This window comes from Anomaloglossus baeobatrachus, chromosome 12, assembly GCF_048569485.1.
Source record: "Anomaloglossus baeobatrachus isolate aAnoBae1 chromosome 12, aAnoBae1.hap1, whole genome shotgun sequence".
Lineage (NCBI taxonomy): Eukaryota > Metazoa > Chordata > Amphibia > Anura > Aromobatidae > Anomaloglossus > Anomaloglossus baeobatrachus.
The window spans coordinates 95,727,143-95,754,769 of NC_134364.1; the positions used below are offsets into that span (position 1 = coordinate 95,727,143).

Consider the following 27,627-nt stretch of genomic DNA (forward strand, 5'->3'; position numbering starts at 1 on the left):
AAGTCGTCACTTATGCCCAGGAGCCTAGAAATGGCAGTGTTCAACAGAAGGTCGGTGGTTGATCAAAATTAGGAGTCGGCGTTCGATAGTTTTGCAAATGCAAGCAAATATGGCCATGAATGTAAAATGAAACTGGTCAAAAAGGACTAACCAACTTTCTAGAGTTCTTCTCGAGAACGAAATTTCTTCTGCCCGACTTCAAAGGTACTTTGATACCGGCGCAAAAAAAAAAAAGGTTAACTGATGAACGAGTCACTTTTCTGAGAAGTTCCAAAAGGAAAGTCAAAAGAATCAATGTATGCGGAAGAGACAAGCGGGGCAAGGTGTTTGCGAGACAGGTTAGACCGCATTCTTGGATGCGACATTGGGAACTAGCACTCACTTTGGGGAATGGAACATAAAAAAAAAAGTTACAGGACGGTAGCCCTCAGGGGGGGATAAAGGTGTCCCATTTCTCTTCATCCAATTAACATACCAGCGATGCAAAGATTCAGCAGAGGAAAAAAAAAAGAAAAGTCTCAAATGAATCCAGGCCGCTCCCGGTTTCATAAGAATGAAGAGAGATTACTCGTCGACTAACTACTGGAAAATCCGCGTTACTGGGAACTGGAAGGGGGGCACACATCCCACCTAAGGATCGAATCCTAAAATTGTGCAGAAGGGCTTTTTTTCTTGTTTAGTCTTTCGAGGAGAAAAATCTGATGGAAGACAACCAGTGACGTTTTCCAAATGTCTATAGACCAGATATTCAAGTGGTGGCTTACGACATCCCAAATTTTGTTTAAAGAGTTCTCCAAGTGTTTACAAGGAGCTTCTACTTTTGATTTGTCTAAACCAAAATCGAAAGAAGGTCTAAAGGTTAAGTTCTACAGGTTCAACCCCTTTCGTATGGGAATTTAAGAAGTTGTAAAAGTATTCGACAGTCAAGCTTTTGTATCACCCATCGCCTTCAACGAAGGACTTAACCTCCAAGGCCCAATCATGACCCAAAGATGCCGAATTGTGATGCTATCCGGAACTGTACGCAAATCCAAAACTTGGCCATTTCATACAGGGAATTCGTAGCATCCACCATTGGACGAGCAAGAAAAAAAACAAAAAAAATAATGGCCTCACTTGTATAATTTGCTTACGAATAAATCATCTGCTTAGGCTGCTTTCACACATCCGGCTTGAGCTCTGCAGCTCAATCCGGCTGTGCAAGCTATGCAACGGATGCGGTGAAAACACCGCATCCTTTGCATAAGTTTTTCCTTTGCGGCCAGTCCGGTTTTTGCCGCTTGCGGCATGCTACTGAGCATGCGCAGTGGCAAAAACCGCATGCGGCGGCCAGATGCGGTTATTGCCGCATCGCGCCGCCATAGGCATGCATTGAAAAATGCGCCGCATCGGCCGAATGTGGCGCGATGCTTTTTTTTTTGCCGCACGAAAAAACGTGCCAGGCAACGTTCCATCCGGCCGCCGCATCTGGTAAATCTGCCGCATGCGGCAAAAACCGGACGGAACGCAAGGCCATGCGGCACAATGCGGCACTAATTAAAGTCTATGCAGAAAAAACCGTAACCGGCAGCAAAAAAAAAACGGTTGCGATTTTCCTGCAAAGTGCCGGATTGTACCGCATTGCAGAAACCGGAGGTGTGAAAGCAGCCTTAGCTTTTTGTCTTCGCCAATAAGGACTCTTGGGGATGGGGGGGGGTGGCTGATATGCCACTTCAAGTCTCAATTACCAGGAATGCAAGGACGTCATAAAGAGGAAACGTCTGTTCGAGGCAGCAGAGACAAAAGGGGGAGAAGATCAGCCATGTAAAGATGCAGTTTTTGTTTCGTTTCCCTAAACTTCCTTGCATTCTCTCAAATCGGTTTCCTGTAGGTCACCAAAAACCACACGTTCCGCATCCTGACGTTACTACTCCCAGGCGCCTGATGAATCGGGAAACGAAGATTTTTTTTTTTTTTTATCAGCAGGTCATTAACCTGGATCTGCTCGTTTTGTGCGGAAACAGTACTGCGGCTTTAAACTGTCCTGTGTAAAAATAGCGAGACACCGTGTATAAAAATAGGACTTCTTGTCCATGATGTCACAGCGGCGTGTGTGTGTGTGTGGTGGGAAAATATATGAACACATCTCCATCCACGCCCACTCGTAAACTCACATCAAGTCCCTACAACCCATGTTGTAGTGTCAATATTTCCAACAAACCCACCTACCCTGATTTTTTTAATTTTCTGAAAAATACATTTTTGTTACAAGTGCAGAACCCTGAATACGTTTAAGTAACCCGTATGCCAAACTTTTTAGAGGGCAAATTTAATAAAAAAAAAAATTTTTAAAAAAATATTCAAACTGATGTCGCACCTGGAGGGCAAAAATTACTAAAAAATTGAAGGAAAAAAAAAGAAAAATCAGGATGTAAAGGAGTCCCCCCTTATAAATATATATAAGAGGTAATGTTTTCCCTGAAACCTTGCAAGCTTAAAACAAAAAAAAAACAAAAAACAAACAAATTATACATGTAGTTTTAGTAAATCACCTGCAATGAAAAAGAAAAAAAAAAAAAAGTCTGGGAATAAATGAGACTAAAATGTTAACCTCTCCCCTTTCTGCAGCAATGCCACATAAATAGGAAAATACATTACAAAAAAAAAAAAATGTATTCCAGTACTAGGAGTCGGCGGCGGTAGCGATGGCGGTCGTTTCCACCGGCAGGTCGGAGGAGCGGCAGCTGTTGATGATGCAGCTCACTTTCCTGCACTCTTTATCCTCCACCACTTCCGCCTGTCGGTCCCCATTCCAGAGACGCTTCAGACGCAGCTTCGGCGGCAGGGAGTCCTCCTTCTTTTCGACCACGGTGGTTTCGTCTTTTGCCGACTTCTCGGCGACTGGACGTTCTGTAACCTCCTTAGGGTAAATAAGCTTGGAGGAAGCTGGGGAGAACTGTGGCCAAGAAGGGGCCGAAGGTTTGACAAAAGTATGGACCATCTTCTCAGAGTCCAGAGTTGGAGAAAACGTTTCCGAGCTATCGGATTCCTCTTTCTCTTCGCGGTCAGGGCAATCTTGCTCTTCGTCAGAAAGGAGATCGTCGTCAGACACCGGTTCGACTTTCACGGGCAGGAGAGGAAGTTGCGGAGGAGCCGGGCGTTTTTCTTCAGAACTTGGTGGACGTTCTTTATTCTTACGTCCCATCGGTGGCGGCTGCAGCTTAATGGGGAGTGATGGCTGATCTTCCGGTGGGAAGGGACGATGCGGTGGCGGCATCATGAAACTGGGAAATCTTGGTAAAGTCCGTGGACTTAAGTGGTAGTTAAATACGGAGCAGGCTTGGGCCTGCAGGTAGTGTTTCATCTCTTCTGGGTTGAAGTTGAAGCAGCTGCTGCTTTGGAAAGCCGGGCTCAATCCTGGTGAAGGACTGTAAGAAAACACCGTCGGAGTCAGCGACAAGGCGGGTGAGATGGGTACGCTCATGAGACCGCCACGCCCGGGGAGCGGAGACACGGCAAAAGGACTGTGGGCGTCAGGGTACATGCCGGGCATCGAGAAAACTGGAAGCATGAGATCAGGTTTATGGTTTTGGAGGCCGTGGTGACCCGTGCCGGCGGGATTCCGATTAGATAGGTGGTCCGCCCCGCGACGCCAGTCCGCCGAGTGGATATCTTCTGCTTCGGTTAGAATTGGTTTACGCTCGCTTATGTCGTTAAGGGATTCTCTGCTGGACTGGGCAGAGGAGCTTCCAGTAAAGTGATTCATGTGTCCGTCATCGCTGGGGGAATCTAAAGGCGAGAAGTGGAAGTGGGAGGAGGCGGTGGGGACTGGGGGAGCACTCTGAGGAACGCCACCTAAGAAAAAAAAAGAAAGTGAAAAAGATGTAAAGCTGAACTCACAATGAAGGCAAAGCGATATCGAAATGTAAACATTTTTTAAAGTTCTTTAACTCAATGGGCACCTGTAGTTTGAGGAGAGCAGACGTTCTCCGAGATTCGCAACTACAGCTGTAGATGTACTTTGGATACGATAGATAATACATAAAAAGGAAAAGCTTAGACAGGCCCTACATTTCAATGACTTGTGGGGGGCTCTGGCTGCCAAAACCCCAATCAAAGCTCCCGATGCTTGTACTAACAGTATCGAGGGGAATACAGAGTTTAGAGTGATCAGGTGGGACACATCACAATATAAAGAAAAACCTGGTTCTGACCTTTTCATGTGGCTTTTTTTTTTATCCCCTGTATGATGGTGCTCTGTCACACAGTGGACAAAATAAAAATCAGTGCCCCCCCAAAGAATATTCATTAACACTTGCTTGGCTGACGGGAGAAGGAATACATTAGGTGCTCTAAACTTTACAATAACATGGCCCTGAATCAAAGACTTATAAGGGGGATCACACCAATTAAATTACATAGGGGGACTACACACCTATTAAACAAGTAGTACCTGCCTCACCACAAATATTACTCCACTCGGGACCTGGCGTAAAATAATATCGCTTGTCATGAGTTTGATGACCCTGTCCCAGAAATGGCAAGAAGTCACTAAAATTATGCACAGTCCCGCGTTGCGCAACATTTTGGCAACTTTTGAAAGGTTTTGATGGGAGGTATTGTGCTTAATGTCTCCATTTACGTGACAGAGGGCAAAGGCGATTTCTCACGGCCTTCGTCGGGTGGGAAAACATCTCTCTTTAACATACGAAAGTAGTGCCACAACCATATAGTGATTGGAACTGTTTCATGGTCGAGCAGATTAGAGCTGCCAGAGACGGCACAGTGCACAACCATCCCCCCATTAGTGCCATAGACAATGAACAGAGCAGAAGCGGACATGCTCGACCCTCTTCCTTCAACAGAGCCATACTCTGAGTAGTGGGAGAGTCGGCCCCCACCCCCCCTTCAAAAAAAAAAAGTTGTCTCTTAAGATGACTTCTGCATACAAAAGATCAGATTGTGTTTGTTTGACTGGCCTATCAGTTTTGGGGGTTTAAGTTAATAAAGGCTCGCCACCCCTCCATGTAACTGTACCTACAGTGAAGAAAATAAGTATTTGATCCCTTACTGATTTTGTACGTTTCCCACTGACAAAGACATGAACAGTCTATAATATTAAGGGTAGGTTAATTATAACAGTGAGAGAATATCCAAAATAAAATCCAGAAATCACATTGTATAAATCATATACATTTCTTTGCATTGAGAAATGAAGGGAATTTTGTTTACTTACCGTAAATTCCTTTTCTTCTAGCTCCTATTGGGAGACCCAGACAATTGGGTGTATAGCTTCTGCCTCCGGAGGCCACACAAAGTACTACACTTTAAAAAGTGTAACCCCTCCCCTCTGCCTATACACCCTCCCGTGCATCACGGGCTCCTCAGTTTTGGTGCAAAAGCAGGAAGGAGAAGACTTATGAATTGGTCTAGGGTAAATTCAATCCGAAGGATGTTCGGAGAACTGAAAACCATGAACCAAAAGAACAATTCAACATGAACCACATGTGTACACAAAAGAACAACAGCCCGAAGGGAACAGGGGCGGGTGCTGGGTCTCCCAATAGGAGCTAGAAGAAAAGGAATTTACGGTAAGTAAACAAAATTCCCTTTTTCTTTGTCGCTCCATTGGCAGACCCAGACAATTGGGACGTCCAAAAGCAGTCCCTGGGTGGGTAAAAGAATACCTCAATAACAAGAGCCGAAACGGCCCTCCTCTTACAGGTGGGCAACCGCCGCCTGAAGGACTCGCCTACCTAGACTGGCGTCTGCCGAAGCATAGGTATGCACTTGATAGTGTTTCGTGAAAGTGTGCAGACTAGACCACGTCGCTGCCTGACACACCTGCTGAGCCGTAGCCCGGTGCCGCAATGCCCAGGACGCACCCACGGCTCTGGTAGAATGGGCTTTCAGCCCTGAAGGAAGCGGAAGCCCAGAAGAACGGTAGGCTTCGAGAATCGGTTCCTTGATCCACCGAGCCAAGGTTGACTTGGAAGCCTGCGAACCCTTACGCTGGCCAGCGACAAGGACAAAGAGCGCATCTGAACGACGCAGGGGCGCCGTGCGAGACACGTAGAACCGGAGTGCTTTCACCAGATCCAAAGAGTGCAAATCCTATTCACATTGGTGAATTGGATTAGGGCAAAATGAAGGTAAGGAGATATCCTGATTGAGATGAAAAGTAGATACCACCTTAGGGAGAAATTCCGGAACCGGACGCAGAACCACCTTATCCTGGTGAAACACCAGGAAGGGGGCTTTGCATGATAGCGCTGCAAGCTCAGACACTCTCCGGAGTGATGTGACTGCCACTAGAAAGGCCACCTTCTGCGAAAGACGTGATAGAGAGACATCCCGCAGCGGCTCGAAAGGTGGTTTCTGAAGAGCCGTTAGCACCCTGTTAAGATCCCAGGGCTGCAGCGGACGCTTGTAAGGTGGGACTATGTGGCAAACTCCCTGCAGGAACGTGCGGACCTACGGAAGCCTGGCTAGACGCTTTTGAAAAAATACGGAGAGCGCCGATACTTGGCCCTTGAGAGAGCCGAGTGACAAACCCTTGTCCATTCCGGATTGGAGGAATGAAAGAAAAGTGGGTAAGGCAAACGGCCATGGAGAGAAACCGTTATCAGAGCACCAGGATAAGAAGATTTGCCAAGACCTGTAATAGATCTTGGCGGACGTTGGCTTCCTGGCTTGTCTCATGGTGGCAATGACATCCTGAGATAACCCTGAAGACGCTAGGAGCCAGGACTCAATGGCCACACAGTCAGGTTGAGGGCCACAGAATTCAGATGGAAAAATGGCCCTTGAGACAGCAAGTCTGGGCGGTCTGGAAGCGCCCACGGCTGACCCACCGTGAGATGCCACAGATCCGGGTACCACGACCGCCTCGGCCAATCTGGAGCGACGAGAATGGCGCGACGGCAGTCGGACCTGATCTTGCGTAACACTCTGGGCAGCATCGCCAGAGGAGGAAACACATAAGGCAGTCGGAACTGCGACCAGTCCTGAACTAACGCGTCCGCCGCCAGAGCTCTGTGATCCTTAGACCGTGCCATGAATGCCGGGACTTTGTTGTTGTGCCGTGACGCCATGAGATCGACGTCCGGCGTTCCCCAGCGGCGACAGATCTCTCGAAACACTTCTGGGTGCAGAGACCATTCCCCCGCATCCATGCCCTGACGACTGAGAAAATCTGCTTCCCAGTTTTCTACGCCCGGGATGTGAACTGCGGAGATGGTGGAGGCTGTGGCTTCCACCCACTGCAGAATCCGCCGGACTTCCTGGAAGGCTTGACGACTGCGAGTGCCGCCTTGGTGGTTGATGTAGGCGACGGCAGTGGCGTTGTCCGACTGGATTCGGATCTGCCTGCCCTCCAGTCACCGATGGAAAGCCAATAGGGCTAGATATACTGCCCTTATCTCCAGGATATTGATCTGAAGGGAAGACTATCGGAGTCCAGGTTCCCTGAGCCCTGTGGTGGAGAAAAAACGCTCCCCACCCTGACAGGCTCACGTCCGTGGTGACCACAGCCCAGGTTGGGGGTAGGAAGGATTTTCCCTGCGATAGAGAATTGGGAAGGAGCCACCACTGAAGTGACGTCTTGGTTGCAAGGGAAAGAGAGACGTTCCTGTCGAGGGAAGCCGACCTCCTGTCCCATTTGCGGAGAATGTCCCATTGGAGCTGCCGTAGATGGAATTGCGCGAACGGCACTGCCTCCATCGCTGCCACCATCTTCCCCAGGAAGTGCATGAGGCGTCTTAAGGGGTGTGACTGACTCCGAAGAAGTGATTGCACCCCTGCCTGCAGAGAAAGCTGTTTGTCTCGCGGTAGCTTGACTACCGCTGACTGTGTATGAAACTCCATCCCGAGGTAAGTCAGTAATTGGGTCGGTGTCATCTTGGATTTTGGGAAGTTGATGATCCACCCGAACTGCTGGAGAGTCGTCAGAGCGACTGTAAGGCTGTGTTGACACGCCACCCGAGAAGGGGCCCTGACTAGGAGATCGTCTAGGTAGGGAATCACCAAGTGGCCCTGAGAGTGTAGGACCGCCACGACGGATGCCATGACTTTGGTGAAAACCCGTGGGGCTGTCGCCAGGCCGAAAGGCAATGCCACGAACTGAAGATGTTCGTCCCTGATGGCGAAACGCAAGAAGCGTTGATGTTCGGGTGCGATCGGCACGTGGAGATAAGCATCTTTGATGTCGATCGATGCTAGGAAGTCTCCTTGTGACATCGAGGCGATGACCGAGCGGAGAGATACCATCCGAAACCGTCTGGTTCTCTCTCACGTGTCTGTTGAGCAGTTTGAGGTCCAGAACGGGTCGGAATGATCCGTCCTTTTTTGGCACCACGAACAAGTTGGAGTAAAAGCCGCGACCACGTTCCTGAAGGGGAACGGGGGTCACAACTCCTTCTGTCTTCAGAGCGTCCACCGCCTGAAAAAGTGCGTCGGCCTGAGCGGGGGCGGAGAGGTTCTGAAGAAACGAGCCGCAGGGCGGGAGCTGAACTCTATCCTGTAACCGTGAGACAGAATGTCTCTCACCCATCGGTCTTGAATATGTGGCCACCAGGCGTCGCCAAAGCGGGAGAGCCTGCCACCGACCGAGGATGCGGTTAGGGGATGCCGAGAGTCATGAGGAGGCCGCCTTGAAGGCAGTGCCTCCTGCGGCCTTTTGGGGGCGTGACTTGGACCGCCACGCATAGGAGTTCCTCTGGCCTTTCTCCTGCCTGCTGGATGAAGAGGATTGGGGCTTGGCGGAGGGACGAAAGGACCGAAACCTCGATTGTATTTTCCGTTGTTGAGGTCTCTTAGGTCTGGACTGGGGTAAGGATGAGTCCTTTCCCTTGGATTCCTTAATAATCTCATCCAGTCGTTCGCCAAACAAGCGTTCGCCAGCAAACGGCAAACCGGTTAAGAACCTCTTGGAGGCCGAGTCTGCCTTCCATTCGCGCAGCCACATGGCCCTGCGGACTGCCACAGAGTTAGCGGATGCCACAGCTGTACGGCTAGCCGAGTCTAGGACTGCGTTCATGGCGTAGGAAGAAAAAGCTGACTCTTGAGAAGTCAAAGACGCAACTTGCGGAGCAGAATTACGTGTGACAGCATTAATCTCAGTCAGACAAGCCGAGATAGCTTGGAGTGCCCACACGGCTGCAAAGGCCGGGGCAAAAGACGCGCCCGTGGCCTCATAGATGGACTTCACCAGGAGCTCTATCTGCCTGTCAGTGGCATCCTTTAGCGATGAGCCATCTGTCACCGATGCCACAGATCTAGCCGCCAATCTAGAGACTGGAGGATCCACCTTGGGACATTGAGCCCACCCCTTAACGACTTCAGCGGGAAAGGGGTAACGCGTGTCAGTGAGGCGCTTAGTAAAGCGCTTGTCCGGAACCGCTCTGGGCTTCTGGACAGCGTCTCTGAAGTTAGAGTGATCGAAGAACGCACTACGTGTACGTTTGGGGAACCGAAACTGGTGTTTCTCCTGCTGAGACGCCGACTCCTCCACAGTAGGAGGCGGGGGAGAGAGATCCAACACCTGGTTGATGGACGAGATAAGATCATTCACTAATGCGTCCCCCTCAGGTGTATCAAGGTTAAGGGCGACGTCAGGGTCAGAACCCTGAGCTGCGACGTCCGCCTCGTCCTCCAGAGAGTCCTCAAGCTGGGAACCCGAGCAGCGTGAAGAAGTCGGGGAAGATTCCCAGCGAGCCCGCTTAGCCCAACTAGGACTGTGGTCCTGGCAGGAGTCCTCCGCGTGGGACCTAGGGCCCAACCTGGGAGCGCGCTGCGGCTCGGACCGAGAGGGGCCTGGAGGTGACGATCCAACAGGGGCCGGGGCCTGTGTAAGGACCGGTCTGGACTGCAAAGCTTCTAGCAGCTTGGCAGACCATTTGTCCATAGACTGAGCCATGGATTGTGAAAGTGACTCAGAGAGTTTCTCAGCAAAAGAGGAGAACTCTGTCCCTGCCGCCTGGACAGGGGGAGCAGGGGGGTCTACATGAGCCGAGGGGTCCACTAGTGACCGAGGCTCCGGCTGAGCAAGTGAAACAGGGGTCGAGCATTGCTCACAGTGAGGGTAGGTGGAACCCGCAGGTAACATAGCCCCACAAGAGGTACAGGCCGCGAAAAACCCCTGTGCCTTAACAGATTTGCTCCTTGTGGACGACATGCTGTTGTCTCCTAGGAGAATAATCACTGAGGGTATATGGGAAAAAAAAAAGGGGTATACAGCCCGACCGAACAGATTATATATATATATATATATATATATATATATATATATATATATATATATATACATATATACGTATCTATTCCGGCACCCTAGGGGGGACCAGCACCGGGTGACCGGTGTGGCTTACCGACCGCTAACAAGCGGAGTGTGTGCCTCCAGATTCCCAGCTTTAGGTCCCCTGGAGCTGCAGAGCTGTTCCTGAGAATCCTCCACCGGCAGAATGCCCAAATAATGGCTGCCGGAGATCTCAGGGGAGGAGTGGAGCCGTGGGCGGCGCCAGGAAAGTGCGGGAATCTGGGGTCCCCACAGTGATCAGTGAGGGGGGAGGAAACATGCAGGATGCTCCAGCCCTCACATCCGACGTCAGGTCGGCAGTCCCGCCCTTACCCCTGACAGGCAGGCCTGGGGGCGGGATTTTTGCGACTAGGCCGCGATGAAGCCGGGGACTAAATTTGAGACCGCGCCCGACAAGCAGGCACGGTCGGCGCTGAAGTCCGCCGGTCTTCACAATCCAACAGCTGCCGCAGCGTCCGGGAAGAAGGTGCGCTCCTGCACATTCCCCAATGGGGACACAGAGTACCTTAGAGTTGCAGGGCCCGGTCCCTGAGGTTGAATATACTCCGGTCCGGCAGATTCCCACAGGGGCTGCGGAGGGAGCACGGTCCCAGCAACTGGATGACCGTTCAGGATCCCACTTCTCCCAGAGCCGATAAGGGATGGTGAAGGAGACGGCATGAGGCTCCGGCCTTTGTACCCGCAATGGGTACCTCAACCTTAACAACACCGCCGACATAGTGGGGTGAGAAGGGAACATGCCGGGGGCCCCGTGGGGGCCCTCTTTTCTTCCAACCGACATAACTAATATGAGAATGCATGAGTGGATGTGTGCCTCCTTCCACACAAAGCATAAAACTGAGGAGCCCGTGATGCACGGGAGGGTGTATAGGCAGAGGGGAGGGGTTACACTTTTTAAAGTGTAATACTTTGTGTGGCCTCCGGAGGCAGAAGCTATACACCCAATTGTCTGGGTCTCCCAATGGAGCGACAAAGAAAAGTATATGATCCCTTACCAACCATTAAGAGTTCTGGCTCCAACAGACACTTAGACGCTCCTAATCCCCTTGTTCCCCGCATTACAGACGCTGTCTTATATTGTCACCTGTATAATCGCCTCTTTTCCACAGACTCAATGAATCAGTCAGACTCTAACTTCTACAACATGGGCAACCATAGAGCTTTGTAAGGATGTCAGGGACAAGATCATAGCCCTGCACAAGGCTGGAATGGGCTACAAAACCATAAGTAAGACGCTGGGGGAGAAGGACACCCTGCTGGTGCAATAGTAAAAAAAATGGAGGAAATACAAAATGAGTGTCAATTGACATCAATCTGGAGCTCCATGCAAAATCTCACCTCATGGGGTCTCCAGGATCATGAGGAAGGCAAGAGATCAGCCTAAATCTACACGGGGAAGCTTGTTAATGATCTCAAGGCAGCTGGGACCACAGTCACCAAAAAAAACAATAGTTACACCGTAATGGCTTTAAATCCTGCAGTACCACAAAGTTACACTGCTCAAGAAGGCCCAGGCGCAGCCGGCCCGCCTGAAGGAAGGCCCAGGCGCAGCCGGCCCGCCTGAAGGAAGGCCCAGGCGCAGCCGGCCCGCCTGAAGGAAGGCCCAGGCGCAGCCGGCCCGCCTGAAGGAAGGCCCAGGCGCAGCCGGCCCGCCTGAAGGAAGGCCCAGGCGCAGCCGGCCCGCCTGAAGGAAGGCCCAGGCGCAGCCGGCCCGCCTGAAGGAAGGCCCAGGCGCAGCCGGCCCGCCTGAAGGAAGGCCCAGGCGCAGCCGGCCCGCCTGAAGGAAGGCCCAGGCGCAGCCGGCCCGCCTGAAGGAAGGCCCAGGCGCAGCCGGCCCGCCTGAAGGAAGGCCCAGGCGCAGCCGGCCCGCCTGAAGGAAGGCCCAGGCGCAGCCGGCCCGCCTGAAGGAAGGCCCAGGCGCAGCCGGCCCGCCTGAAGGAAGGCCCAGGCGCAGCCGGCCCGCCTGAAGGAAGGCCCAGGCGCAGCCGGCCCGCCTGAAGGAAGGCCCAGGCGCAGCCGGCCCGCCTGAAGGAAGGCCCAGGCGCAGCCGGCCCGCCTGAAGGAAGGCCCAGGCGCAGCCGGCCCGCCTGAAGGAAGGCCCAGGCGCAGCCGGCCCGCCTGAAGGAAGGCCCAGGCGCAGCCGGCCCGCCTGAAGGAAGGCCCAGGCGCAGCCGGCCCGCCTGAAGGAAGGCCCAGGCGCAGCCGGCCCGCCTGAAGGAAGGCCCAGGCGCAGCCGGCCCGCCTGAAGGAAGGCCCAGGCGCAGCCGGCCCGCCTGAAGGAAGGCCCAGGCGCAGCCGGCCCGCCTGAAGGAAGGCCCAGGCGCAGCCGGCCCGCCTGAAGGAAGGCCCAGGCGCAGCCGGCCCGCCTGAAGGAAGGCCCAGGCGCAGCCGGCCCGCCTGAAGGAAGGCCCAGGCGCAGCCGGCCCGCCTGAAGGAAGGCCCAGGCGCAGCCGGCCCGCCTGAAGGAAGGCCCAGGCGCAGCCGGCCCGCCTGAAGGAAGGCCCAGGCGCAGCCGGCCCGCCTGAAGGAAGGCCCAGGCGCAGCCGGCCCGCCTGAAGGAAGGCCCAGGCGCAGCCGGCCCGCCTGAAGGAAGGCCAAGGCGCAGCCGGCCCGCCTGAAGGAAGGCCCAGGCGCAGCCGGCCCGCCTGAAGGAAGGCCCAGGCGCAGCCGGCCCGCCTGAAGGAAGGCCCAGGCGCAGCCGGCCCGCCTGAAGGAAGGCCCAGGCGCAGCCGGCCCGCCTGAAGGAAGGCCCAGGCGCAGCCGGCCCGCCTGAAGGAAGGCCCAGGCGCAGCCGGCCCGCCTGAAGGAAGGCCCAGGCGCAGCCGGCCCGCCTGAAGGAAGGCCCAGGCGCAGCCGGCCCGCCTGAAGGAAGGCCCAGGCGCAGCCGGCCCGCCTGAAGGAAGGCCCAGGCGCAGCCGGCCCGCCTGAAGGAAGGCCCAGGCGCAGCCGGCCCGCCTGAAGGAAGGCCCAGGCGCAGCCGGCCCGCCTGAAGGAAGGCCCAGGCGCAGCCGGCCCGCCTGAAGGAAGGCCCAGGCGCAGCCGGCCCGCCTGAAGGAAGGCCCAGGCGCAGCCGGCCCGCCTGAAGGAAGGCCCAGGCGCAGCCGGCCCGCCTGAAGGAAGGCCCAGGCGCAGCCGGCCCGCCTGAAGGAAGGCCCAGGCGCAGCCGGCCCGCCTGAAGGAAGGCCCAGGCGCAGCCGGCCCGCCTGAAGGAAGGCCCAGGCGCAGCCGGCCCGCCTGAAGGAAGGCCCAGGCGCAGCCGGCCCGCCTGAAGGAAGGCCCAGGCGCAGCCGGCCCGCCTGAAGGAAGGCCCAGGCGCAGCCGGCCCGCCTGAAGGAAGGCCCAGGCGCAGCCGGCCCGCCTGAAGGAAGGCCCAGGCGCAGCCGGCCCGCCTGAAGGAAGGCCCAGGCGCAGCCGGCCCGCCTGAAGGAAGGCCCAGGCGCAGCCGGCCCGCCTGAAGGAAGGCCCAGGCGCAGCCGGCCCGCCTGAAGGAAGGCCCAGGCGCAGCCGGCCCGCCTGAAGGAATGCCCAGGCGCAGCCGGCCCGCCTGAAGGAATGCCCAGGCGCAGCCGGCCCGCCTGAAGGAATGCCCAGGCGCAGCCGGCCCGCCTGAAGGAAGGCATCTGAAGCCAAGAAGCAAGCAACTGGATAACAAGGCTGCAGAATGGCAAGCGTGCACCGGCGGGATCTCAAGGAGCTGATGGTGATGTCACTCATTTAAATCAATGGTATCAAGCCCACAGGGGCGTGATACCACAGAAAGCATGCAAATGCCCACGGAGCAATGCTATGCCCAGGGGCTAGACCAGGGGTGGGGAACCGCGGGCCGCATGCGGCCCGCCATGACCTTTTATGTGGCCCCTGGGCAGATTCCCAGGGGAGGCAGTGCTCGTGCATTCAACGCGGTCTTGCTGCCGCCGGCCCTTTAAATCCACACATTGCTGTTAGTGCTGCAATGTGTTCTCCCGTCGGCCAGTGCCAATTGTGGGCGGGTCCACAGCAGCCTCACAGCTTCCAGCGTTGTGTGTCCGCCCCCTGCCCTCCGGAGATCAGTGCCCGCCTTCTCCTTCTGATGCTGTGTGTCCGGCTCCTGCACTCCGGTGATGTGAATGCAATGCTGCTGTGAGTCCAGCGCCGACCCTCTGCTGCTATGTGCCCTGCCCAATGCTTTGTGCCTCCCCACCCCAGTTCTATAAACCTCCTCCCCCAGAGTTGCATGAAACTCTCAGCGCAGTGTGCCCCCCAATGTCCTGTGTGCAGCCCATCACCCAGTAGTCCTGTGTGGTGCCCCCAGCCCCGCGTGTGGCGTCTGTGCCCCCAGCCCCGCGTGTGGCGTCTGTGCCCCCAGCCCCGCGTGTGGCGTCTGTGCCCCCAGCCCCGCGTGTGGCGTCTGTGCCCCCAGCCCCGCGTGTGGCGTCTGTGCCCCCAGCCCCGCGTGTGGCGTCTGTGCCCCCAGCCCCGCGTGTGGCGTCTGTGCCCCCAGCCCCGCGTGTGGCGTCTGTGCCCCCAGCCCCGCGTGTGGCGTCTGTGCCCCCAGCCCCGCGTGTGGCGTCTGTGCCCCCAGCCCCGCGTGTGGCGTCTGTGCCCCCAGCCCCGCGTGTGGCGTCTGTGCCCCCAGCCCCGCGTGTGGCGTCTGTGCCCCCAGCCCCATGCCCCCAGTTAATTAATTGCTTCACCCAATATAGCAGGGTCATTTAAACATTGATAATTTTGTGCGGCCCCCGAAGGTTGGTAGAAATTTCCAAATGGCCCCCGACAGAAAAAAGGTTCCCCACCCCTGGGCTAGACCCTCTAATCATTCACATAGGAAACATGTAATAAAACGTATTTTTCTACATTCATATTACACAATATTACAACACAGGCATGGGTAGGAAGGGGTTACTAGGCCACACATCACCCTGCTGCTAGGTCAGAACGCACGTGGGACCTGACAGGTTCCTTTTAATGATTTAGAGATGATCTGCAACGAGGAGTGGCAAACCTCATCATCAACTACAAAAACGTCTGACTGCTGGGCTGCCAACAAGGGAACGGCCACCAAGTATAAAAGGGTACTTTACATGCTGCGACATTGCTAGCGATCTCGTTAGCGATGTGAAATTCTAGATCCCAAGTGCGATCTTTCGAGATCGCACATGCATAAAATGACCTAAGTGCGATCTCGAAAGATCGCACTTGCAATCTAGAATTTCACATCGCTAACGAGATCGCTAGCAATGTCGCAGCGTGTAAAGTACCCTTAAGTCTTGTTTGTCAGAGGGATCAAATACTTATTTCTCTCTGCAAAATGCAAATAAATTTATTTATACAATGTGATTTTCTGGATTTTGGATATTCTCTCTCTCTCAAAATTAACCTACCCTTAATATTATAGACTGTTCATGTCTGTGTCAGTGGGCAAACCTACATAATCAGCAAGGGATCAAATACTTATTTCCCTTCCTGTATGGAGCCTGACATTTTCGGTGCTTTGCTCCCCCCATTACAGGAGCAGTTGTTGCAAAGAGCGGAAATGAAACTGGAATGTTAGGTTGTTGCTGGCGAGGCTGCGCTTCCTGCTCGCTCTGCCCCTGGCAGGAAAAACACCGAAAAGAGAGGAAACCCACAATGAAGCATGACATGGAGATTTGGAGAGCAGCGTCACCCCGACCCCATGCAAAAAGCCATTAGCCCACAACCCCCGCAGCCGGTGAAGCTGTGTCTGACCCTCAGGGCTAACATGCACAGAATAGCAGGGAAATTCCATCACGTTTCACAGAATTCACAAAAAGAGAAGTTCTGCGGCCGCGTCCATGGCCAAACCAAGGAGGGAGGTGGGATCTGATTTGTGCAGGGAGATGACGATTGCACAATTATACACGGCTTTATAACCCAGGACCGCACTCCACTTATACACTCAGTTTTGCAGTGAAAAAGTCGCTCCCCCCGCTCATACACAGATACACAACCTATGGTACCCTAAAGGGAACCTCAATGCTGAAACCGGTGCTGGAGCTGTACAGGTCTCAGTGACAAGTATATAGTACATCAAAAAAATCTGGCTTGGAGTTTCCATTTTTTTTTTATTTTAATTACCCCTGTATCATAGAGCACCATCATACAGGTGAAAGAAAAAATAATTTACATGAACGCTAATTTGAACGTGACTTCAAAAGATTGATTTCTCATTGCTGGCACTTGGGATTACGGCAAAACCTAAACAGCCCTACTAATTCCATTGGCAATATTGGTCCAGATAGGGGTCCTTTAAAAAAGGCAGCCATATTGGTCAACACAGTTTTCAAAAAAGCCATTTAGAGCTTTACTTCCCAGTAGAACAACTCAATGATGACTGTTTTAATACTCTAATTTTTGTTCAAAAAGCAAAGTGGGGGTGGGGGGGTCAACAGCAGTAACCAAAAAAATCCTAACATAAGTAGTATTCATTTCTTTAAGCAACCGACATAGCCAACATTGTATGTGCTTCACTCCCTGCTGGTCATGGCTTCACAGTCAATCATTAGCTTCTCTTACATGGCACCAACTGCCTGGCAGGGAGCGGTGTTGATGGCAGCTTAATGGGGCGCCTCTTATCTTTGTATTGGCACAAGCTTAATTCTTTTCCTTCTGCCATCGTCTTACCGTTGGGCCTGATGTTGATGAATGGGTAGTTGGGCATGACCAGCTTGTTGAAGTTAAACTTGTAGGTAAACCTCTTCCCCTTCGTTTTATGCAAAATCCTTTTGTTGTAGTAGTATCTGTCATGGGAAAATTAACAGGTTTAATAAAAGAAAGAAAAAAAAAAAATTATATGTATTTTTAAAATGTAATATTTTTAAATTATTTTTTTTAAATTAAATGCTAATATATTTATAGTTATTAGATATTAATATTTATATTATGATATATTTATATTAAATATATATACTATAATATATTACATACATATAATATATATTACATATATTAATATATATGTAACATACTATATTATATATTTAATATATAATATAAATATTAATATCTAATAACTTTATATTTAAGTAAATTAACATTAATTTAAACAACAAATGTAAAAATATTACATTTGAAAATAAAGATAATATATAAAAAAATATATAATTTTTTTTCTATAAATGTAATATTTTATAATAATAAAAAAAATGAAGTGTGATTAGATATATAAAGCAGCTTCTAATTAGAGGTGCCTAATCCTTAGCCGGCACCATTGTGATGGCTCTTGATAAACACTTCCCACCCCGCATGACTGAAGGCAAAGTCCACACACCCAGATACAGAGACGGGCCATCCGGCACTGCAAGAGGAAATAGTGTGTGCGGCGGAGACACTGGAGGCCATCGGCAGAAGGCATATGATCACAAGAGACGACGCTCTGCACACAGCCGGATCCGGTTTACAGCTCAGCTCCTCTCTGGGAAAAAGGAGACGCTGGAGGGCGGCCCGGGGCAATAACAAACTGTCTCAGAAATGACTGTTATCATGTGCCGGATTGTCAGGTATTGTAGGCTCAGAGGCGGTCCATCACGCCACCACTTTCCCTTCACACGGTTGCAGCTGCACGTCCCGATCGGCCTGCAGGGTTTGTTTTCCTTTTTGTGTGTCTGGTGTAAAAAGCCCAAACTTATCTATGGGAACCTGAACACGTGCAAGAGGAAAAACAAACTGAAGACAAGTGCGGTGGATTAACCAGCATCCTTGGTTTATGACTAGTGATGGGCGGACTCGGACTGTAAATGTCCCAATGGTTGCGGGTTAAACAAATAAAAAAAAAAAAAAAACGAGCACTGACCCAGAGGTTATCAAGGTAATGATTCGGGTCATTAAAAGAAACGAGAAAGAAAGTAAGAATAAAAGGAAGAGCTTTATACTTACCGGTCTCCGCGTGGCTGTAACCGCTTCCAGGCCGCTCATTATTCATACAGATTTACTGCTTCCCCCGCCCACCGGCAGTCCCAGCATCTGATTGGTTGCAGTCAGACAGCGCCCCCACCCTGTGTGACAGCATATCTGACTGGAACCAATCAGAGGCGCTGTGTCTACGTCTAGATTGGTGTAAAAATAAAATAAATAGGTGTAGGTTCCCCCATATTATGATAGCATACAGCTACAGGCTGCAGCCCCCAGCCCTGCGCTTATCTTGGCTCAGTGTTAAAATAAGAGGAATCGCATGCAGCTTATTTTAAATCTAAATAATTTTAAAAAACTGGCGTGGTCCCGTCCCGTCCCCCCCCCCAATTTTGATACCCAGCCAAGATAAAGCTGACATCTGGAAGCTGGTATTCTAAGACTGGGAGACCCATGCTTATTGGGCCTTCCCAGACTAAGAATAGCAGCCTGAAGCGACCCAGGATTGTCGCATCCATTAGATGCGCCAATCTCGGAACTTTAAACGGCTCTTTCTGACTGCCCTGGTGCAGTTGCAATTGGTGTAATAAGGGGTTAATTGTAGCTCACAGCTCCCACTAAGCCCTAGATTAGTAGTGGGAGGAGTCTATGAGACTCCCCCACCGAAGCAATGCGGGGGAAGCAATGCATATGCATGAGTGATATTGAGCAGCCCCAGAAGTAGAATTAGAGCTGCGCAGGAGACTTAGTAAGTATACCTCCAATCCCTCTATCCCTTTTACCACCATTTTAAAGCGCCAGATTCTAGGCCCCTTCGACTTATATGGGGATTGGCGTTCGGCCAGATAGTCGGGATCAATTCCAGACCCGAACTGTTTGTTTTTTTGGTTGTTTTAATCTGCGAGTAGCCCATCACTACTTATGACACTACAAACTGCAGCAGTGTCTCCCCTTACGACTCCTGTATTTGCCAGCCTTGGCTCAGTTACACCTGAAAAAAAAAAAAAAAAAAGCTGTGAAAACAAATGGATGTTCTCAGCACCCTATATCCACACGTCACGGTCAAATTGCAATTTTTGCATAAGTGCAGCAAAATGGTGCAATTTTAGCAACGTGTGTGAACTCCACCTCAATACTGAGAGCTGACAGGAGACACATTCCTCTCGTGATTAGGGATCATTATCTGGAAGTCACACCCAGCGTCATTACAGATAATGGCAGCACACCAGATTGCCCAACCGGGTCTGATGTCCTAGTGAATGGACTGGAAATGTCAGAAGGAAGACATTAAAACGAGCTCTCCAGCCCAGATTGCTGAAGAGGGAAAAAAAATTTTTATATATTTATTTATATTATATATATATATATATATATATATATATATATATATATATATATATATATATATATATATATATATATATATATAAATAATTTAATATGAACTTAAATTTTATTCATTAGATTTTTTTATTTTAATATGAATAGAAGAAAAATATGATTAAAGTATAGACAACTTTAAATGCTACTTTTTTATAAACAAAATAAAAAACAACCTATATGGTAATATTTGTAATGATAATAAGCTAAAAATATTTCAGTTTTTAATAAAAATGATGTCCCATTGAACGTTTTCAAGTGCTGACTGAGTGGCGTTCCCCATCAGCCTCGCCAGGCTGGGCTTGTGGACGGCTTTGTCCATATGACCGGAGCAGGACGCACTCGGCTGTTTTGGGTGTACAGTTGTGTAATTGGCTGCAGAAGCCAGCAGGGAAACGAGGGGAGACGATCAGGAACACCAAGTGCTGAGACAAGTGTTCTGCAGAAGCACCATATTCCTCCAGGAATACTTTATCTGACGCCCACCCCCCTACTCCACTCTCTCACCGGAGCGCACTCCACCCCACCCCCCTACTCCACTCTCTCACCGGAGCCCACTCCACCCCACCCCCCTACTCCACTCTCTCACCGGAGCCCACTCCACCCCACCCCCCTACTCCACTCTCTCACCGGAGCGCACTCCACCCCACCCCCCTACTCCACTCTCTCACCAGAGGGCCCCACCCCCCTACCCCACTCTCTCACCAGAGGGCCCCACCCCCCTACCCCACTCTCTCACCGGAGGGCCCCACCCCTTTACTCCACTCTCTCACCGGAGCGCACTGCACCCCACCCCCCTACTCCACTCTCTCACCGGAGCCCACTCCACCCCACCCCCCTACTCCACTCTCTCACCGGAGCGCACTCCACCCCACCCCCCTACTCCACTCTCTCACCAGAGGGCCCCACCCCCCTACTCCACTCTCTCACCGGAGCGCACTGCACCCCACACCCCTACTCCACTCTCTCACCGGAGAAAGCTCCCCCTTGCTCTTATACTGGAGCAACGCCCTCCCCACTCCCTCTTACTGAAGCGCCCCCACCCCCACACTCCACTCTCTCACCGGAGCACCCCCCCTCCCTTTACTCCACTCTCACCGGAGCGCACCCCACACCTCCTACTCCACTCTCACCGGAGCCGCCCCCCCCACCCCTTTACTCCACACACTCACCAGAGCACCCCCACCGGAGTGCACTCCACCCCCCTTACTCCACTGTCTCACCGGAGAACACTCCCCCTTGCTCTCATACTGGAGTAGCGCCCTCCCCATCCCCTCTTACCGGAGCGCCCGGCTCAGCTTGTCGTAGTTCATCTGCGGCTTACACTTCCTCCGCCCCCACAGCCGCGCCACCTCATCGGGGTCCTTGATGACAAACTCTCCATACTCCCCCTGCTGCCAGGCGATGACGTGACGGAACTCCTCCTTCTGCAGCAGCTCCAGGATGAAGTGCCAGAGCTGGATTTGCCGCGAGCCCGGGCTGGACTCCGCCTTGTACGCCCAGTCCGGGAAATGATAACCTGCAGATTGTTAAAGGAAATCAAATAAATGGTAAAAAAAAAAAAAAAAAAAGAAGGGGACAAGTGATCGCAAAACAAAAAGATCAGACGAAAACCATGGAAAAAAGTAAAAACTGAGAAAATAAAATAAAAATACATTAAGCAGAAGACGTACAGAAAAATAGAGAAGAGCAGAGATAGATTAGATTTGCCAGCATTGGACGGAAGCACAAACACCGACCTGTAGACATACAAGAGGGGGACGGATACGTGGGGGTAGGGTGTGCATACAGGGTCAAGGGTCACATATCCGCTCCCTTCACCGCTCAGTGGCCGTTCTCGGTACTGCAGCCCTGTGGATGGAATCCGAGCTGCAGTACCCAGAATGGCCACTGCACAGCGCATGGAGCTGGTAACGGCAGAGGGTGGCGGGTGACTTAAGGATAAGGTTATTGTGAACAACCCCCTTTAAATTTCACTAAGAATCAGACTAAGAAAATAAAAAGCAAAGAAGAAATATAAAAGAGGAAAAGCCGAGTCAATAAAAAAGCAACAGACACGAGCAGAGATATTCAGACAGGAACGGGACACTAAGAATAAACAGTAATAGCAGACATCATCTCCCCACCCCCACCCCACTGACTCATCCCCCGGAGCCACGGCACTGCTCGGCCCCCGCGAGGCAGGAGACGTGTATATACACTATATTCCCCCAGCTCGGGGGCAGGTGGTCCCTGTAACTACAGATGTCTTACCTCCCCCTCCTTTCGACTTTTCTACAATACTGCAACCGGTTTTCATCTTTCTTCTTCCTGCTGACTGGAAAAGAAAAAAAAAAAAAAGAAATTAAAAAATGACAGTAGACAGCCACCCTGTCCACCTATCGTAGGGAGAGAGCAATACTGAGGGTCTGACTACAGGCCCAGCACCGCCGCCCATCAGAGGGTGGAAACAGTCATGCAAGCAAGTACAGCGCCCTATTATGTACAGTGACCGTTATCAGCACAAAAAACAGGACTGCTTTCATGGCTCCATTCCACACCACTAACAAGAGCGGGAGGGGGCCGGGCCCTGCGCCGAGGCCCGCGGGAGGGGGCCGGGCCCTGCGCCGAGGCCCGCGGGAGGGGGCCGGGCCCTGCGCCGAGGCCCGCGGGAGGGGGCCGGGCCCTGCGCCGAGGCCCGCGGGAGGGGGCCGGGCCCTGCGCCGAGGCCCGCGGGAGGGGGCCGGGCCCTGCGCCGAGGCCCGCGGGAGGGGGCCGGGCCCTGCGCCGAGGCCCGCGGGAGGGGGCCGGGCCCTGCGCCGAGGCCCGCGGGAGGGGGCCGGGCCCTGCGCCGAGGCCCGCGGGAGGGGGCCGGGCCCTGCGCCGAGGCCCGCGGGAGGGGGCCGGGCCCTGCGCCGAGGCCCGCGGGAGGGGGCCGGGCCCTGCGCCGAGGCCCGCGGGAGGGGGCCGGGCCCTGCGCCGAGGCCCGCGGGAGGGGGCCGGGCCCTGCGCCGAGGCCCGCGGGAGGGGGCCGGGCCCTGCGCCGAGGCCCGCGGGAGGGGGCCGGGCCCTGCGCCGAGGCCCGCGGGAGGGGGCCGGGCCCTGCGCCGAGGCCCGCGGGAGGGGGCCGGGCCCTGCGCCGAGGCCCGCGGGAGGGGGCCGGGCCCTGCGCCGAGGCCCGCGGGAGGGGGCCGGGCCCTGCGCCGAGGCCCGCGGGAGGGGGCCGGGCCCTGCGCCGAGGCCCGCGGGAGGGGGCCGGGCCCTGCGCCGAGGCCCGCGGGAGGGGGCCGGGCCCTGCGCCGAGGCCCGCGGGAGGGGGCCGGGCCCTGCGCCGAGGCCCGCGGGAGGGGGCCGGGCCCTGCGCCGAGGCCCGCGGGAGGGGGCCGGGCCCTGCGCCGAGGCCCGCGGGAGGGGGCCGGGCCCTGCGCCGAGGCCCGCGGGAGGGGGCCGGGCCCTGCGCCGAGGCCCGCGGGAGGGGGCCGGGCCCTGCGCCGAGGCCCGCGGGAGGGGGCCGGGCCCTGCGCCGAGGCCCGCGGGAGGGGGCCGGGCCCTGCGCCGAGGCCCGCGGGAGGGGGCCGGGCCCTGCGCCGAGGCCCGCGGGAGGGGGCCGGGCCCTGCGCCGAGGCCCGCGGGAGGGGGCCGGGCCCTGCGCCGAGGCCCGCGGGAGGGGGCCGGGCCCTGCGCCGAGGCCCGCGGGAGGGGGCCGGGCCCTGCGCCGAGGCCCGCGGGAGGGGGCCGGGCCCTGCGCCGAGGCCCGCGGGAGGGGGCCGGGCCCTGCGCCGAGGCCCGCGGGAGGGGGGCCGGGCCCTGCGCCGAGGCCCGCGGGAGGGGGCCGGGCCCTGCGCCGAGGCCCGCGGGAGGGGGCCGGGCCCTGCGCCGAGGCCCGCGGGAGGGGGCCGGGCCCTGCGCCGAGGCCCGCGGGAGGGGGCCGGGCCCTGCGCCGAGGCCCGCGGGAGGGGGCCGGGCCCTGCGCCGAGGCCCGCGGGAGGGGGGCCGGGCCCTGCGCCGAGGCCCGCGGGAGGGGGCCGGGCCCTGCGCCGAGGCCCGCGGGAGGGGGCCGGGCCCTGCGCCGAGGCCCGCGGGAGGGGGCCGGGCCCTGCGCCGAGGCCCGCGGGAGGGGGGCCGGGCCCTGCGCCGAGGCCCGCGGGAGGGGGCCGGGCCCTGCGCCGAGGCCCGCGGGAGGGGGCCGGGCCCTGCGCCGAGGCCCGCGGGAGGGGGCCGGGCCCTGCGCCGAGGCCCGCGGGAGGGGGCCGGGCCCTGCGCCGAGGCCCGCGGGAGGGGGCCGGGCCCTGCGCCGAGGCCCGCGGGAGGGGGCCGGGCCCTGCGCCGAGGCCCGCGGGAGGGGGCCGGGCCCTGCGCCGAGGCCCGCGGGAGGGGGCCGGGCCCTGCGCCGAGGCCCGCGGGAGGGGGCCGGGCCCTGCGCCGAGGCCCGCGGGAGGGGGCCGGGCCCTGCGCCGAGGCCCGCGGGAGGGGGCCGGGCCCTGCGCCGAGGCCCGCGGGAGGGGGCCGGGCCCTGCGCCGAGGCCCGCGGGAGGGGGCCGGGCCCTGCGCCGAGGCCCGCGGGAGGGGGCCGGGCCCTGCGCCGAGGCCCGCGGGAGGGGGCCGGGCCCTGCGCCGAGGCCCGCGGGAGGGGGCCGGGCCCTGCGCCGAGGCCCGCGGGAGGGGGCCGGGCCCTGCGCCGAGGCCCGCGGGAGGGGGCCGGGCCCTGCGCCGAGGCCCGCGGGAGGGGGCCGGGCCCTGCGCCGAGGCCCGCGGGAGGGGGCCGGGCCCTGCGCCGAGGCCCGCGGGAGGGGGCCGGGCCCTGCGCCGAGGCCCGCGGGAGGGGGCCGGGCCCTGCGCCGAGGCCCGCGGGAGGGGGCCGGGCCCTGCGCCGAGGCCCGCGGGAGGGGGCCGGGCCCTGCGCCGAGGCCCGCGGGAGGGGGCCGGGCCCTGCGCCGAGGCCCGCGGGAGGGGGCCGGGCCCTGCGCCGAGGCCCGCGGGAGGGGGCCGGGCCCTGCGCCGAGGCCCGCGGGAGGGGGCCGGGCCCTGCGCCGAGGCCCGCGGGAGGGGGCCGGGCCCTGCGCCGAGGCCCGCGGGAGGGGGCCGGGCCCTGCGCCGAGGCCCGCGGGAGGGGGCCGGGCCCTGCGCCGAGGCCCGCGGGAGGGGGCCGGGCCCTGCGCCGAGGCCCGCGGGAGGGGGCCGGGCCCTGCGGAGGGGGCCGGGCCCTGCGCCGAGGCCCGCGGGAGGGGGCCGGGCCCTGCGCCGAGGCCCGCGGGAGGGGGCCGGGCCCTGCGCCGAGGCCCCTACATACCATTTAGTAAGGAGCTTCCAGCAGTGGGGCAGTACCATCTCAGGAGCTAGACTGTAATGACGGGACGTTGGTGTATGCAGATAATTCAGGTGAGCTTTGCGCTGCGGCTGTGCTGATCCATGTGTGACCCCTTTTGTCTCACAAACGAAAAAGGAAACTCGCTGGTTAGGCATTTCCTTCCTTGTGGTCAGAGCTGACATAAAGTGTGCCGTCTGTCCTGCTGGGGGGGGGGGGGGGGGTTCATGCAGTCCATGATCTCACAGCTGAAGCGTCAGCCTGACACATGGAGCTGAAAACAGTCCCACCAGCACCCCCCAGATGCAGGTGCCTGGGACAACTCCTGTACAGGGGTTGTTACTGGGACCAGGGGGAGAGGTGATCTCTCCCTGTAATAATGAAGCTGCAGAAATATGTCAGTCATCCCCCACAGAAGGCAATGCTGACATTTACACAGAAATGCAGAAGGAAATGGTGCGGAGCAGGTGTACGGATTAGGTTACAGACGATAAACGCCGAGGCGTGTCCCTTTAAACCAGACAGTCAGCATGGAGGAAATGGGCAGACAGCAGCAGCCATCCTCCCCGATGCCTTCTTACCTCACTCCCCGTGACTGTCACTCACTGCCACCGTCCTGTATGACTAGTTCATCACAAGCCCACCAGGACAGGACCATGAAACCTGACAAGCATACACCTGCATCACCTCCTGCAGGAGGACTCCTTTAATAACCTGAAGGGTCAGAAGACGGACTCCATCATGCTCATCTGCATTATTATGTGGTGCCCAACATCTAGAACCCTCGCCCCCGACCGAAGCACACATGTATGCCGCGGCCGTCCATACACCGGAGTGGTTTGGGTCACAGGATGATGCTGAACACATTAATAAAGGGTTAACAGGAACCAACCTCAATCTCATGCTCTTTCCCCAGAGGATGCGACACGTGACCTAATCCAGATCAGAACAGACACTGGGATCTTGTGGGGAACAAGTCACCCTGTCCAAACACAAAGCCACAGAATCCGACAGAACTACAACTCCCAACGGATCACAGTCACTTAATTCACAATCTCAGCATGGGGAAAAAAAAATAAGTGTCCACTAGTCCAAAATAAGAGGAGACTGACCCTCCTGGAAGGTACGGGGGGGGGGACACAACACTGCTATACAGAGCGGACTCTGCGCACACAGACATGATTAATAATGAGGGTCACCGCTGCAGTTATTACCAGCTAGTACCAGCTAACAGCCCCCCCCCCCCCGGTGGCCAATTGACAGACCCCCACCCCAGGTAGAACATCCACAAAGCTCCCCCTTATCCCAGTGCCACGACACCCAACTCATCACATCGCGATATGTTACCTCGTGGAGGGGTAGGGGGTGCTGTCGACATAGCAACCAGATTATCCCAGCGCCGCAGCTACCCCACCCAGCAAGAAGCCCGCCGCCGCAGCACCTCCCAGTCACATCACCGTAGCCCCCAAACACCAGGGGGCCTGTTGTCATAGCCCCCTTATCCAATCATCACAGCCCCTCACTCCCCAGGTAGCCCAGCACTTCCCATGATCACATTGCCGTGGCCCCCACCTTCCAGGTAGCCCGGCACCAAAGCACCCATCCCCAATCACATCGCCATAGCTCTCCTATACTAGGTAGCACGTCACCGTAGCCCCCCCATGCCCCAGGTAGCCCGATGCTGCAGCACCCTCCCCCATCATGTAGCCATAGCCCCCACACCATGTACCCCATCGCCACAGCACCCCTCCCCCATCACGTCACCCCACCACACCAGGTAGCCCATCAGCATAGTAACCCCATTATCCCAGCACTGCAGCACCCCCCTCTCCCCCAATACACCAGGGAGCCCGTTACCATAGCCGCCTTATCCCACCCCTGCGGTAGCCCAGTGCTGCAGCAACCCCCCTCATCACATCGTCATAGCACCCCCCACACAAGGTAGCTCGTAACCATAGCCCCCCCTCTTATCCCAGCGCCTCAGCCCCCCACCTCCTAGGTAGCCCAGCGCCACAGCACAATCTTCCCATCACGTCACCATAGCCCCCACCCCGGGTAGTGTGATGCAGCCCCCCATCCTCAATACTGAACATTGCTATATCTGGCGCAGTCCACTCCTCACCGCTGCTTTCCGTCACAGTGTATCAGGGCTCTGACACTGCAGGTGATCCACTGACACAGGACAGAGCGGAGATCAGGCGGCGGTCATGTGACAACAGGCTCCTCCCCCAGTAAACTGCTGGGTCTTTTAGTTCCACAGACGACAAAACGTAATCATTTGTGACCCAAGGGTCAAAAATCTAAATTCCCAGGGAGTCTTTCGGAGCCCAAACAACGTCCGGATGAAGGTGGAGAGGAGTCCGGGCCCGGGCGGGACACCGGGGGAAACACGGACGGAAAAGACAAGAAACTGCTGCAAAACACTGCACAATTGGCGGAGAGGAGCCCGCGCCCCGGAGACTCACCAGGAGCGGCCGCCGCGTCTTCTCCGTTCTCCTCCGCGTCCAGTCTCCTCATACAGCGAGCAGGAAGTGCCTTAATAATCCCACTTCCGGTTTACGTTTCCTTCCCCCTCCTCCTCCTCCCTGTTACGTGCGACGTCGGAGCGTGCATCCGCAACGTCACCGCCAAGCCCCGCCGTCAATACAGAACAACGCTTCCGATTGGGCCGCTGCAGCACGTTTGACACGCCCACTAAAGTACAATTGTCCGCCCTCTGACGTCACACCGGAGCTGCTGACGCCCACTTCTTCTGTCCGACGTCAGCAGCTCCCCCTCATACCGCACAAGGCGGGGGACGAAAACAACACGTGACTGGAGGCGG

At 56.2% G+C, this 27,627-nt stretch overlaps 1 protein-coding gene across 1 annotated transcript; it reads right to left on the minus strand.

The window, feature by feature from the left end:
* Positions 1 to 786: 786 nt before the first annotated feature.
* On the minus strand, positions 787 to 27,351 carry LOC142258433 (ETS translocation variant 3-like). The gene is made up of 5 exons (XM_075331029.1): positions 27,269 to 27,351; positions 21,773 to 21,836; positions 20,801 to 21,038; positions 16,916 to 17,031; positions 787 to 3,834 (listed from the first exon to the last, which is right to left on the minus strand). Exons 2-5 carry the CDS (start codon positions 21,816 to 21,818, stop codon positions 2,663 to 2,665), a joined length of 1,572 nt encoding a protein of 523 aa, XP_075187144.1. The 5' UTR covers positions 21,819 to 21,836; positions 27,269 to 27,351; the 3' UTR covers positions 787 to 2,662.
* Between the last annotated feature and the right edge of the window lie 276 nt (positions 27,352 to 27,627).